Below are 15,883 nucleotides of genomic sequence, written 5' to 3' on the forward strand. Positions count from 1 at the left end.
CTTGGTACTCAGCAATTAAAGGGATGGATCTCCCAAAGATAAAAATGATGTCATCATTTACTCACCCTCATGTCATTTCAAACCCTTATGACTTACTTTATTCTGCAGAACACACAAGATGATTTTTTTGAAGAATGTTGGTAACCGCACAACGATGGTGCCCATTGACTTGCATTGGTTTTGTGTCCATAGGCTACAATAGAAGTGAAAGAGTACCGCCGTTGTTTGGTTACTAACATTCTTCAAAATATCTTCTTTTGTCTTCTGCAGAAGAAATTCCCACAGGTTTGAGTAAACGATGACAGAATTTTCATTTTTGGGTGTACTGTCCCTTTAAGAACGTAAAGTATGAAAACAAGAACATGAGTTTTCAAGATCAAAAAACATCTTTAATAATTCACATTTCATTACGTAACATAAAATGACTCAACATGAAAGCCAGTGTCTGCTCTTTATCTCAAATTCCCATTTTTGTCGCTTTAAAATAATAACAAGTGTTTTGAAAACGTTACAGTATCATGACAGCGAATTGTCTGTGCACACTGATGATGTTCTGGCAGTGCTGTTATTATGACACATATCTGTTATCCAAAAGACATCAAACTGAAAAATGTGGAAAAGCAGGCCATGTGACTAGATTAATTTATATCCGTACATATAATCGGCCTGCCATTACGCACTATATCAAAGTTGACTGCAGTCATGACTAGCCAAATATCAGACACGAGCAGTTTGGCATCTCATAATGCTGTCAGTCATCCTGCAGCAGACTGTAATGAAAAGCAGTAACACATTCACAAATGATAACCACAGGGAGACTACAGTCGGCTCCAATAGTAAAAACCCCGTTCGCCTACAGATCTCTATGTATGAGAACACAGCGGAATCAATCATGTGCTCCGCTGAAGCTGGAAGAGTGGAGATTTCAGACGGATGGAGCCAGAGATTTGGGCTGGAAGCCACAGTGTGCTCAGCGGCTCCCGCTGGTCTGAAATTCAAATCTTACGCGGAAAATGCAATCTGCGTTTGTGCTGCGTGTTTTTGTTTAGAGCAAGTAAAGCCAATTCAAATATTTGGGAACTTAAGCATATGCATGTGTGTTTATCTCCTTTATAGTCTACTGTAAAGGCAGAACTGAAATATTTTTAAGTTTATTTTTAACTACTTTATCTTATACTTCGCTTAAATGAACAGTTGACCCAAAAATTAATATTCTGTCATCATTTACTCACCCTCAAGTTGTTCCAAATCTGTACACATTTATTTTTTCTGATGAACACAAAGAAAGATATTTGGAAGAATGCTTGTAACCAAACAGTTCTTGGCCACCATTGACTACCATAGTAGGAACAAATACAATGGTAGTCAGAAGTGCTCCAGAACTGTTTGCTTTCCTACATTCTTCTAAATATCTTCTTTTGTGTTCAACAGAAATAAAAAAATTATACAGATTTGGAAAAACTTGAGGGTGAGTAAATGATGACAGAATTTTCATTTTTAGGTCGACTGTTCCTTTAAGCATCACAGACACAATAATCATTCCAACCTGTATGACTATACAAATAAAATTATTCCATTTGTAAATTTGCTGATTTAACAACCCCTGTCCTTATTCCCTTTCTTTCTATTCTATCACGGTCACCCAAAAACATTCCTAAAAAAAATTATATTCTACAAAAAACAGAAGTGATACAGTTTGGAACGACCGTGGCGGACAAATACTGACATAAGTTTTATTTTGGGATGCCTGTTCCATGCATGAGAGACCGCCTGTGGTAAACGCTGTGCTTGTGCAACCAGTGTTGACAGACAGCAAATACAGTAGAAGTGTGTACAGTAACATCCATCTCGATGGCGTCAGATATCCGCTCTCACTCTATGCCGCCGTGGCCCTCAGGACTTCTTGAGTCGGCGTAATCGGGATGTTCTGGGCGCGCCCTCCCTCCTTTCCTCTCTGGAACTAATAGAAGAGCCAGAGGACACGGGCTTGACGGATGAGCCTCTCAGACTTGCGGCTGGCCCGCTCTGGTTACTCTGTTCGACAGTACTATTTCCATGTGTAAGCACCTCCTCTTCCAGTCTGATCTCAGGCTGAGCTGCACCATGGGAACTACATGAGGAGATGCCAGAAGACGGCCTGTTGGAATCGCCTGGTACAGCAGCCTCTCCGAGACGCAATCTTTTGGGTTTTTGGTGTTCCTCAGAGTTAGGGGTGCGTTGTCTCCTCTTAAAACCAGTTGATTCAGGACATGGTTGAGCGCCCTCTTTATCCTTGTTACTTAATTCAGACAATTGAATTATGGTTTTTACATCCTCATGCGCACAAGCCACTAAGTCGTCAGCAAACAAACATTCGGATGATACTGGTAGAGGACGATTCAATTTGGTAATCCCCTTTTCTACGGTGTCCGATCTGGATTCGTGGTCATCTCTGCATGGTCGGGACCGGGTGTTCGCCTGCTTGGCACTGAAAGAACAAAACAACATTCAATGAGAATGCTGAGGTCACTATCACAAGAAGACACTGTACATCAGAGCCGTACTTACATCTTCTGAAGGACGGCTCTTCTCATAACCGTGGAGCTAGATAATGGATCTTTGGTTTCACCGGGGCTTGAAAAATACTTCGACTTGCTTTGTCCACTTTGTTGCAACTACAAAAAACAAGAGGAAACAAGCGGTTAAGAGAGAAGAATTATCAATGCACTGTCATGGAAATGTTAAACTCGATGACTTTTATACAAACTATAGCAAGAATCCAATCTCTCAACACCTGTCACGGAACTGAACAGAAAATTATTTAGTGAAAAAGAGAGCGCGACAAAGAACTCAAAAGAGAAGGCTGTTGTACTGACATGATATTTGGTGTAGTCATGGGAACAGATCCATGGGATGTTCCCGCTTGGTCTCTTGGGTATGGCCATCAAAACAAAAGCAAAACGCTTGTGTTCAACTGCCAGCATTTAGAGAAGATCAGAACGCCCTCTGCGTGCTCATCAAAAATGTCATTGTATTCTTCCGAATATAAATATTTGTGTGTGGGTTTGCTTGTACATGTGTGTGAAGTTGTTGGGTTAAAAAATGGAAATTAAGATTAAAGGTTAACTGTGTCCTCTCTGTGCCAAATGCAAAAATAATGCCCCATGTTCAAACAAACAGAGCAATATTTTGATGGCGCCACAAAGCCGCAGTGGATTGATGTGACGATTTATCTGAGCTGATGTTTACATGGTCAAAACGTTGAGTCATAAGAGAAAAACATCATCAAAAAACTGAAAATTACCAAAACATGAAACTCTTCTATTGGTGAAGCCCAGTCAAACACACACACGTACACAGAGAAACACTTTGAAGTCCTTGTTCCACAACTAGTCATGCTTAACATTGCGGTTCTCCGAAGAATAGAGACGGGCCAGCTTATTGAATCCCACCAACGTACACCTTCAACAGTCCTAATGAAGCTCCGTCAACAGAACAATCCTTGAGTGAGCAAGAACAGAGCGGGTGCTTGTGGCCATCGTCTTTAGAGGCACAGGATCATTGAACTGCAATTAAACGACACAAAACAATCATTCCAGTCCACATTGATTGGATTTCATAAAAGAGGACGTTTACCCGCCGCTGGCCTCTGAACTGCTTTGAGATATATAGGCTATTAGTTCTATTTTAGGAGCAAATGGGCAGATAAGCACAAGATCTTTCAAGTCACTAGAGCTAAAGAAGGAAACTGCAGAGGGATGAGTTTCCCCTGTGTGATGCCCAAAACTGACGTCGTTGCTTTTTATTCAAATATATTATTAAAAGATGAAATTGTAGTCAACATTTTCTTTATCTGCTTTAAGCTTTTTGTTTTTCCATGCATTTTTGTATATTCGAATAAAACCCATATTCCCTGACATACTGGAGAACAACGGTCTCCAACGTGGTGCCCGCAGGCACCGGGTAGCCCGCATGAACTTTTTGAGGTGCCGGCCATGGACTCAACAACAAGAGCTGCACATGAATGACTCTCGGGACTACCGATCCAGGCAAGTGCTGCATCGTCATGAAAGTTTATCATTTGCACGTGTTTTTAAGCTTTGCCGATGTAAATATATTCAAGTGCAAAACTATGTAAAGGAGAACTCAATTTGATCCCTGTGAGCTTGAGAAGTTGTGCGTGCTGTGCGCAGACATATCAAACGCAAAGACGCACGTAAATTCTAAAAAAGCGCATAAAAAAGTATGCGCTGAATTGAGTCGGATTCATTTTTATCCAACAAGAAGATGTGCGCAATTAAATACGATAGAAACACATTTACCGAATAAATTCCTCGATGCGCATCCCAAAATGAATGTGCCTTTCCTCAATTGACGGCATAACTGGACTAACCAACTGGTCACGTTGTTCACCATCTGGAATGTTGTTATAAATTGCTTTAGCCAAAGTTTGACATGAAAGTGGTTCAGTATTACCTCCCATAACAGTCTTATACAGCGTTCCTAAAGAGACAATTTCTGTTTAGAATATGTAATGGCGTCATAACGTGATGACATAATTCCAAAGGATGTGAAAATATGGCCCTGCTTTAACAAATGTAAACAGTTCAAAACAAAATGTACATGTAACAGCATGCTGGATCCGTGTATTAGCTCTTAAAGTGAAGGTAGGATTAATGTATATTTAATTTAAAGTCGAGTTAATGCAGTGTTGTTTTACATTTGATTATTTTATTCAATTTCTTTATGAAAACTGTTTCTAACAATTTTGTATACCATTAAAACATAAAAAATGATAATTTAACCACTCTAATATGCTATTCTGAGAATTGTTATGGTGGTATAACTAAGGTGAAATTGACTGTAACAAAAACCATAAACCTTAAAAGTTAAGTTAAGTATAACAAAAAATAATGCGTCACACAGTTTAAAGTTTGAAAGTATTTTCTTATTATATCCAACAAGTAGCCCTCTGGATGATTTTATCTCTTCAGGTAGCCCTCGCTTAGAAAAAAAGTTGGAGACCCTGCTGTAGAATTTAAGGCCAAATGTAACTTCTTAGATGCACGCAAGACAATACAACAACAAACCATTTTAGAAATTATTTTTTATTCGTTTTATACTTAGTGAAAATTTACAGCCTTTTATATACAATTTCATATTACAACTGCAAACTGTAACTTTTGCCTTAATATCACCATCTGTTTGAAAATAAAAATTGCAGGTTACTTTATGTACTTATCTATACGTGTGTAAGCCAAATTGACATTATCTGTGAAATCGTAACCAACCAAGGTTATTATAGTTTACTATACCTAAAACTATTAAAACATATCTGTCGATTGAAATCCAAAAAATATTTTGGGCTATTATATTAAAAACTTAAAATTAACGACAATTAAAAGTGTGGCCTGAGGAATAAACTCAAATATGTCCAAGATGAGGCACTAAAGTTATTAACTGAAAATAAACAAAAAATAAGCTAAAACTAAAACAAATTAATCTTATATAAAAACGAAAAAAAAAAAAAAATTAATTATTTCCTGGATCCTGTTTCGTAACAGGGATCATATTCCTTTAATTGGGCAATTCTCCCGGGAAAAGCACGACAAGGCGAAAGTAATAGCCCGGCCACGCGCCAACTGACGAGCATAGGAAGCGCCGCTTATCAAGATTGGCTGCGCTGTGGGCCTGCAGCTGCGGCTCGTTACTATTGCAATAGGGAGAGAAGTTTGAGGTGTGTTTGTTTGCTCACAGCATTTCAGTGATGGATGTTATAAACGGTGGATATAAAGCTGGATTTGGAGATCGTTTAGATGGCGCGGTCCCAGTGCTAAAAGATGCCGGACATGAACCGCACGCGGTAAGTCAAACTAAGTCATATGTTTGTTCTTTGTTGGCAATCGGCGTGTACGTGCATAATGTAAAAAAACACGAAGGGATTAATGCGATGATGTATTGTGTGCTCGTGCTGTAGTTCCGTCCCACTGCCCGCCTCCAGCAGCTCGTATTTTTCCGGAAATAATCGTACAGCTGTATCTACCTTTCATAAATCTGATCAAACTAAATACTCTTCGAAGATACGACGCATGCAATACTACTGTATAGGTACTCAAGATTAAAATGAGATTGGCAGGAACTGAGTGTGTTACCCCATCTTTAATAGTTCTGTTGCCTCTGAGCACACAAACAGCAGCGGGTTTAACAGAAGTTCACATAAATCAATTCTGTTTGACTCTAAACACTCCGATCAATGGCTGATAGAGGAACGGTTCAGTTTAAGGTGAACTGAAGGTTACAGGGTGTCTGCCGTGTTTTCAAATATCCCGATGAATTTGAGAAACAGCGTGGGCTGTTAATGTTTAAAAACAGTCCATTTCCAAAGTGGAAATAAATGATCTGCTGTGTCATCTGCAGACCTCCATGACCACCGTCTGTCCAACTGTCTCTCCTACACACACGAGAAACTCCCCTCCTCAATTCTCAGCGTCTCTCCGCCCACTGTAACCAAGACTGGACGGGTTTTAGGGGGATATCCAGACACACAAGCTCGCACAGAAACACACCCATACTCGCTAATGATAACTCCACAGAAAATAAACACACCCAGAGCGTGAACGCTGGATCGCGCACGCACTCGCTCCACAAAAACGCTGAGGAGAGGGGAGGAAGAACATTTGATATTTCATTTCATATGCATTTCACAGACCCTTGGAAAACAGATGAAAGCCCGAGTGACAATGGAGCAGTGTTTATTTCCCAGAGAAAGCAATAAGTGGCCTTCTTGTTCTCTATTCTCTCCCTCAGAGGAGAACAGGGGAAATAGAAAAAGAGATAAGAGAAGAAATTCAAGGCAGACAGTTGGTGAGGAGGCCTGAAGTCAATGTGTGGGAACAGGGAAGACCGACGTGGAACAATCCAGAAACCGCAAGGCTTGAACTTGACCACCAACAGGATTTCCTCTCAGAGTCGTGTCAGTCACACAATGTTAGAGCTATATTAGAACTGATGTCACAGTTACAGAAGGTGTCTTATTTAACAGAAACCCTTAAAAGCATTCGATAAGCCCAAGTCTAAAAGTCTCAGAGAGTTCTCTGAGAATTAAGTTCAAGTTTTGACTAAAAATGTCACACTCATAACACTGGAATTGACCATTTGTCTATTTGAATATACCACAAGAATATACTATTTGATATAATCTAGGAACCAAGGAAATGAATAAGTCTTAACTCAGGATGACAAACTTTATCAACAATGAATTGATGTATATATGACACTATAGGGGCTTGCAAGTTCTGGCTCATCTGTATTAACAAACAAACACTTATCATGTGTTCTGACTCATTCTCTATTAGGCGGATCATTGTTACACAATCACTTGATGATCCATAAAATGAAGAGTTACAAAGAATAACCATAATGCTCTTGAGAATGGCTTTAAACTCCAAGTTAGCTGGACTGCATCCCACACCTTAGTCACACTAACCCATGTTCAATTCACTTTCATTCATACGCAAGTACTGTAAAGTCCAATCTGCATATCTGTAGAGCAAAATGGACTAACTTGGACATTTGACCATTTACCTCAAAGACTGACCGAAACAAAGAATGCATACATCAAAGCTGCGAGGCTTGCAATGTTGCAGTAAAGTGGAGTTTATCGTATTGCTTAAGTAGCCAAGAATCCAATCTATCAGGATTAACTGTGCTATGATCATTTGGAAAAGTAACCTTTGGAAAGCCTAAAGCAAACCACAGCAGCACCCACACGCATATTTTCCCAAAACAACTGTAGACACACCACAGGAAAACTGTGCATTGTCATCACTGCTTAGTGTTTCAGGGATGATGCCTTTTAAAAGAATCGAGTATAACGTGACACGGTCTTGCATGCTTCCGACTCTGCAGCGTCTTTTCAATCTGTTGTTTGACATTTCCGCTAAACCTTGCTTGTTCTGTATACCACAGCAGGACAAAGGCCAGCAAAACATGGAGAAATAATGAGAAACTAAAGCTTATATACAACCCTATACAAAGAGTGGTCTGCAACACGCTACGAAAACATCTATTCAATGAATACCATTGAAAAAAATCATCCTGTCAATGACTTTATTCCGAACATACCTGTCAGAAAAACTCTCCAGCTAAGGACATAAAGATAATCTGTACATCGTCGCAAATTCTTAGCTTCATGGCGACAAAGCAGATTCGGTGACAATGAGTCTTAAAGTGCCAAGAAGCCTTAGAACTGCAGCTTTGTGTAGCTTGGTGTGATAGGAGAGGAACAAAGAGAGGATAAAGTTATGTCCATAAACACTGTGGGTCTGCCCAAAGGGAGAGGAGGCTGTAAAAACACATCTGCCCTGAGCTTTGATCCACCGCTTCATTACAGGACCGCTATCTGTGCCATTTTCCCAGCTCGCATCTCTAAATACAAAGTCACATGACCCGGAGGACGACTTGACTTAAACATGTTGACTGAAAAAGTCAACACTTTCATCACAGTGATCCAGAATATTGTAGACCAAAGGGAACTTCAATCTCTGCTACACAGTTTCTCAAGGTGTTTCGAAGCGCATTAACTGGAAGAGGGGTTGACACTTACCATCAGATGACATGATGCTGTACCACACCCACATTACACAACACCAATGAACAAACCACTTCATCCCTATGTTTCAGACCACAGTACTACATATGAATGAATCACTCAAGAAACATGATCAATCACCAATAAAACAGTAAGGTTGAGTCATTTGGCACACACTTTTTTTATACAAAGCGATTACACTACTTTGGATTTGTTAAAGGGAAAATTCCTGTGGAGTGTATTAAAGGAATAGTTCACACAAAAAAGGAACATTGTCATTGTTTACTCACTTATCCAAACAATTATGTTATTGATGCTGTTGGGCAACACCAGAGTTATTGATGGGACATTTGCAGACAGAACTTGAAATAAACTCTCAGAGAATGTATTCATTACCAATATACTGAATCCTCGGTTTAAACCCCTGTTGACAGAGTTCAGACACCAGAAAAAATGACTCTACACATTTTCATTTAAGATGAGGGAATTATGTGTTATAGATGTAACAAGAAAGGACATGTTTTTGAAAGATAAAAGATTAAAACGTACAAGCCAGAAACAATTTTCAACCAATGGAGGAGGGATGGCTCTTCATAAAACAAAAAAAGATTATATATTTTAATGAATTTAATATATATTTGTGCTTTAAAAACTAAGGGAGAGCTCACACGGGTATACAAACCACCCAATATCGACATCTGACCTCTCAGTACAGTGAAAACCTTTGGTAAAATCTTTAATTTTACATGGTAAGGTTGACGTCTGCATCAAACTGCACAGTATGATTCCTTGAAATCAAAATCAATGGTGACATCGGGCGCTCAAAAGACCAAAAGCCCCAGAAACGTAGATCATGTGGCTTCAAAATACAATTAGCAATATTCAAAACTTTCTAAAAACAGAAAAATGACTACTTTTATGGTACTTTTGGATTTTTAAGCGCAGTGTAAAAAATGCCCGTAAAAATGGCGACATTCTGGCAGATGAGTCTAAATAAAAAATTTTGTAAAGACAAGTTACATGTTTTTAATGTTATTTTACATCCAACATTTGCAGTTTATTTAATTGGACATTTTCTATCGCATTTCAAAAAATGACAGCTTTTTACAGTGTATGCCTTTAAGAGATGACATCACTTTCCAGTTCATAAAACACCCCTCTCAGGCGTTGAACCAGCGACCTTAAATAGTAGCAAAATCTTTAACCGCTTGAAGCTCCCCCTGAAAGATTCATGCTCTCTCGCTGCCTCCCAGAAACCGTGTGTCATGTCAACACTCGTCAGAACTCAACCTTATGACCTCTGGATGGGTGTTATGGGAGCTCCGCACGACCGATATAAACTTTGTTTTACAAACTGAGCACTAAATAAAAAGGAAGGACCACAGACAAATCCCCCAACTGGCTGAAAACACAAGGCGTCATTCAGACTCTCGCTGTCAAAATGTGGTGAGAAAGACTGGCCATAAACATATGACAACATCGGAAGAACAAATTCACCGAGGCCATTATCATTTTCAAATTGAAATTCGACATCGTATGTGACTCACACTGCCGAGCCGCGTTTTTCATTTCGATTCATAACTTTCCTGGCCAACCTTAGGCCGAGGAGAAAACAAGAAACTGGCTCCTATTGACAAATTAGATCGGAGCAATTGAAATAATTGGTTTGTCATGAGAGAAACTCCAGCTCTCTGTCCTGATACCTCAACTCCTCCGATCTGCCAAAGTGGCTGAGAGAGAGAGAGAGAACCACCACAAGCTCCCACTAACCCTTCCGCACAACCCATACAAGCACGGAGAACCACATCCTGAAGAGGGGAATGCAAAAACAAGCGCTCCGCTTCCCTGAACTGGAAAAGCGGTTACACAATGTGAACTTTTCACTGTCGAACTGGATAACTTCACTCAAATTATTTACAATTCTTGCTTTCATGGAAAGCCAAAGCGAAAGCAAACGTCTGAGAGAAAAGCAACGGCAAATGATTCACCCCGAAAAGTACCGACATTAATGGCAGGATAGACTGCCTTCATCTTTGAGCGACTCTGTATAGATTTCTCATGATTCTATTGGATGATGCAGAAAGGAAAAATGTGATCTTGAAGAAGATCCGAGCGGGAAGTCTACACGAGAACGCTTTCATTCCGAACCCAAGAGTGTCCCACGCTAGCATCACGCGGAAGGCTCCAGAGATCCTACCACTAAACATCCTGTTGAATCAAATCACAGCCTTCTTACCCACACTACACTAATGCTATAAAAGTGAGAGAGAGCGCGTTTGTGAGCCAACAAAAACTGTGGTTTCTTTCAGACTTCAAAAATGACAATGCTAAGCGAAAATATATTGTGTACCTATGATGCAACTCCAGTGAGAATCACAGAATTTTTTTTGGGTGAATGAATGACACGATATATAGACAGTCCTCTTGTACATAGAATAGCTGCAGAACTCATTGACCTCAGAGGGGGTTTGAGAGCCAGCACAGAAGCCAAAGCATTTCAGTGGTCCACCTCAGAGAGCATGACCAGTGTACAGTACCTCATCCAACTAGCCCTTCCAACCTCTCTTTTGCCATCCCATAATAAAAGGGAGAGGAGAACAAAAGGCAAAGGAATTGACTGCACAAGCCAAAACCCACTTCATGGCAACCGTGCATTGGCAGAGAATGGGTGTATGAAAGCAACACAAACGTACAGGTTCTTACATTCTTGTAATATGTAATATATCGACAAATAAGCACTTGCAAAAACCACAAGCTGTCGTTCTGTTGACAGGGAAACAAATCAGTATTCTTGAGAGACAATATCAGATTCGTGCTGTGACACTTCTGCATGTGAAATATGACTTTAATATACATCTACTGAGTAAGTAGCTCTTACCACATCCTGGTTCAGATTTCCATTGGGAAGTACAGCGTTCTCCAGAGGACTGGCACACACTACAACACGTTCAGGAAAAACACGCAACTCTGCAAACAAAATCAACTTTAACTAAACTGTAGTGAAAGAGGTTGGTTGCAAGATGAATCATTTATCAGGACAGACATGTATACAGCATAAACAGGAATGGGAGATGGATGTAATGTTGCAGACATCTGAGGTAAAAATGTTTATTTTTATTTCATCTAGTAAGTAAAGTGACCTGAATGTCCTATTCATGTGAAATATCAAATTCAGTAAAAAAAAACCTTGAACTATTGTTTTCAAGTAACTGGCAAAGTTGCCATGATGTTGAATGTCAACACTGGCGGAATTCACCTCCTGCCCCTCAGTCAATGCAGCTTCAAATATGTAACTAGATATAAGCAAAACAAACCACATTGTTTGATGTATTCCATTTTATTTCCTTCTAACCTTCTAAGCCAAATTTAGCTGGAAAGTGAATGCCAATCAAATTGTTGGTCAAGTCCTTTTTCCTTCGTTTTGCTTTTTCTAGATCACCAAAAATAATCCATACTGCACATTTATTACCGTGTACATCCCTACTTTGTTTTTACTTCTTTGAAGCGTGTTAAATATAAATAAGTAACATGATTATTGTAATTTCCATACGGAGTGTGGCGTCACGGTTATGTTTCCACAGACATAATAAGTCGTCAAGCCTGCAGTTGTTTACTGTGATAAATGAAGCACATTTTCCCTGTGAGCCGCTGTCTGCCTGCCTCTGGTGGACTTGGCTTTAGTCTCAAATATTTGTTAAGCTCCGCCTCTATTAGGACTGAACATCCCTGCTGAAAAAAACAATAGAAACCCAATAGAAACAATTACAGAAATTCTAATGGTTTCCATTAAAAAACATTATGAACCATTAGCTTTTTCCATTTGAAACCATTACAAAATTACTTTTTGTAGTGTTTTGGGCATTATTCCAGTAGGCTATATTATCCCGCCAGTAGAATCCATCGCATACCAGTAAAACCATTACAGTTTCCATTAAAACCAATACAAATACCTTTAAAACCATTAAAACCCTTATAACTTCTTTAATGGATTCTATTGTTTTTTTCAGCAGGGATGGATTTGATTCTTACCATCTAGCCTGATAAAATGAACGGTTTCTTCAACGAAGTTGCAGTAAACGCCACAAGTTGAGTATAAAGTGTATTCTGTGTCCTGAGCTGCCAACTAAGTGAACTGCTCTCACATATTTCCGTCGACTTTTTCCAAAATAATGGTCTGGTCAGTGCCCCCCAACTGGAGGCTGACAGCTATGACCTGATAACAACACAAGTGCTTCTCATACAATCATCCGTTTTTGCGACAAAACAAAACCTTTAAAAAGTTAACAAAACCTTTAAATATTTTCACGTTTTAATCTATGACATAAAACACCAGTTATAACCCATTCATGATTTTTTAAAGCTTTATTGTGTCTTAAAAACGGCGGTTGATAACAAGTATCGTGAATATAAATCTCACATATTATAATGCAACATGGGCACAAATCTCTAAAAACGTGGATGGGATTCATTTACCATGGAAAACATTTTTAATAAAGTTTGAAGGAGTTTTCAGAGGCTTGGTGGTGGTGAAGTTGATATCGAGCAACCTCAGTGTAGTCTCTTTATAACCTCATGTTAGCTCTTCTGGCGATTGTATTCAGGCTTCAAAAATAACAAATGTTGTGTTATTTGTAAAGATTATTTTGATAGACAAAACACATAGCCTAAACATCATAAACCTTTGTTAATCACAGATCTTATTTTTTGCGATCTTCCAAAGGCTTTCCGTGGTGGGAACCAGCCACCGAACTAACTTCTGGGTTGGCCTACAAAAATACGTCATACCTGTGGTACTCTATTGTGTAGGCAAAATAACAGGTCTGCATCATTTCAGATGTATTCCCGTATTTTAAAATGAATGTGGCCTTATTCAGCCTTGCAAAAAACACGATACCTCTGTAGTGCTGCCTCACAATGCACCTCAGGTTGATGTGTCGCTTCATGAAGTACACCGACAAGCGAATGTTCCCACCTGCCAAAGTAAAACAAATTCGTCATGACTCATCAGACATCATATTGTAAATCAGACGTGCACCCATAATCACCGAACAGGTAACAGGGATCCAGCAGAGTTTAAACAAATACACATTTAGTCATGAGGAAATGAACGAATCAGCATTCAAATCATATTAATTACAGTTCATGACGCCTCTCCTGAACACAAACATTATCAATTGTATGCAGCTATGCAGAAGGCCAGATAAAAGCAAATAAGCGAGAATCATAGTTCAGACATGAACTCGAGCAGCTCCGGGGCATCTCGGCCTTTGAAGTCCACTGTAACACGCCTGACTAAACTCTGAAACTATTTACAACCTCTATCGGTGAAAGAGCTACATGAATCCATGCTCTACTCTTTAGAGATGTGCCACTTTGCATGCACAACCTGTACTTTAGACTGAACGTGAAACTATGTCAAATCTCTAGGTACCAGCTAAGCAGCTGGAAACCGAGGTGATTTACAGTAAAACTTAAGACAGTTATTTATTGGCGTCTGTCGTCTCACGGTAGGGCACGCTGAGATTTATTGCACGTAGGCCCTATGTGCCGTTTGAAAAAACTGACAGTTTACACGAAGAGGTGGGGTCCTGGAGATCTATTAAAAGATTTGTCTGTTTGCACAAACACAAAAAAGTGTTTATGCAAAATGAAATTATTGAAAAGATTAGCTACATAATCCAAGATATTCATTCACGATGAGTCAGGATCCATTTCCTTGATAAAGGCAACCAGAAAAAGTATCAAACTTTCTCAGCATTTACAGGCCGCACCCGAGTCTCCCTGAAATGGGGGTTTGATATACGACGCTACAGTATGGCTTGCAGTTGTTAAAAAACAATTTGACGCAATTTGCTGAGGCAAACTGCTACTGGTGACAAAATATGTTTATAGTGTAATGCATTTTTCATCACCTCAGCAGAAATGGCCTTCAGCTTGCATTCTTTGCATAGCTTGCGATGCATCTGTGCTACACAGACGTAAGTTCCTTTATGTGAGTGTGAAGCTTTTGTCAGTGAAGAAATGGAACAAAAACATGCGTAAAGACACAAAGCAAACAACACTTTCCAATTTTAGCACTTTCTCCTGAATCATGATCTAAAGTGCTGAACAGCTTCCAGTATTACTCAATGCATGTTAATGTCAATTATTCAATTTCAATTCTAATTTATTTAGAAAAAAAAGCATTTTTATGTTAAAAGCAGAAATTTGGAAAATTACTAAATATATATAATATACAGCTGCAGAAAAAATGAAGAGACCATTTAAAAATTATTTTCTGTTTTTCTGAAATTACCATTTATAGGTACAGTATGTGTTTAGGTAAAATGATCATTTTTGTTTCATTCTGTGAACTACTAACAGTATTTCTCCCAAATATCAAATAGAAATATTGTTTCTATTTGCATTTATTTGCAGAAAATGAAAACTGGAGAAACAGGTGAAAATAACAGAAAAGGTGCCCTGTATTTTGTCAGACCTCAAATACTGCAAAGAAAACAACCTTATATTCACTTTTGAGCAGTACAACAGTAATATTTGTAGGTATTTAGGAAAAGGTAAAAAAATTATGTGATAACCTCGATTTTTATCACAGTTTTCATGTGTCTTGTCATGCTGTCAGTCTTTCACATTGCTGTTGAATGACTTAATGTCACTTCTGAGGTTAGATTTTGTTGAAATTCAACAGACACTGGAAGAATTAACTGACGTCAACATTATGGCCTTACAAGCTTTTGCAGTTGCCAGAGCAACCGTACACATTCACCGCAATCACGCCAAGAAAATGAGTTCATTCAACCCTTCCAGCGTTGGAATCACCGCCATTCTGTTTTAAATTAAGATACAATGGGCACAGGAAAAATCCAGCCTAGATCGGTTTGTCCAAGGAATGCAAGATCCACTAGGCGCAAAGACAAAGCACTGTTGCTTAAAGGAGTCATATGACACGGCTAAAACGAATATTATTGTTTGATTTAGATGTAATGCAATCTGTCTACACGATTTAAGGTTCACAAACGCTGTATTTTCCACATACCGTGCATGTTTATATTTCCTCTTTGCCCCGCCTCTCTGAAACACGCAGATTTTTTACGAAGCTCATCGCTCTGAAAAGGTGTGCTATGATTGGCCAGTTAACCAGTGCGTAGTGATTGGTCAAATACTGCAAGCGTGTGACGGAAATATAACGCCCCTTACCATATTTGGAACATCAGGTTCCAAAGCAATTGTACTGACAGGTCCGCCCACCTTACTTGCGTATACATTTGGGCGGTCTTTGTCAAATCAAACCACGAACTGACATACATTTGTGGG

The 15,883-nt window shown here is 39.2% G+C and overlaps 1 protein-coding gene across 5 annotated transcripts in view; it reads right to left on the reverse strand.

The window, feature by feature from the left end:
- Nucleotides 1-396: 396 nt before the first annotated feature.
- slx4ip (SLX4 interacting protein) overlaps nucleotides 397-15,883 on the reverse strand; it is a 36,403-nt gene continuing 20,916 nt past the window's right edge. For all 5 annotated transcript variants that reach the window (XM_057342656.1, XM_057342655.1, XM_057342658.1 and 2 more), the window contains 4 exons: nucleotides 13,464-13,541; nucleotides 11,448-11,536; nucleotides 2,548-2,654; nucleotides 397-2,467 (listed from right to left, as the gene is read on the reverse strand). In XM_057342656.1, coding sequence (XP_057198639.1) covers nucleotides 1,894-2,467; nucleotides 2,548-2,654; nucleotides 11,448-11,536; nucleotides 13,464-13,541 — 848 coding nt within the window. In that variant the 3' untranslated portion in view covers nucleotides 397-1,893. The remainder of the gene's footprint in view (nucleotides 2,468-2,547; nucleotides 2,655-11,447; nucleotides 11,537-13,463; nucleotides 13,542-15,883) is intronic.

Source organism: Triplophysa rosa, linkage group LG9 (genome assembly GCF_024868665.1).
Source record: "Triplophysa rosa linkage group LG9, Trosa_1v2, whole genome shotgun sequence".
Lineage (NCBI taxonomy): Eukaryota > Metazoa > Chordata > Actinopteri > Cypriniformes > Nemacheilidae > Triplophysa > Triplophysa rosa.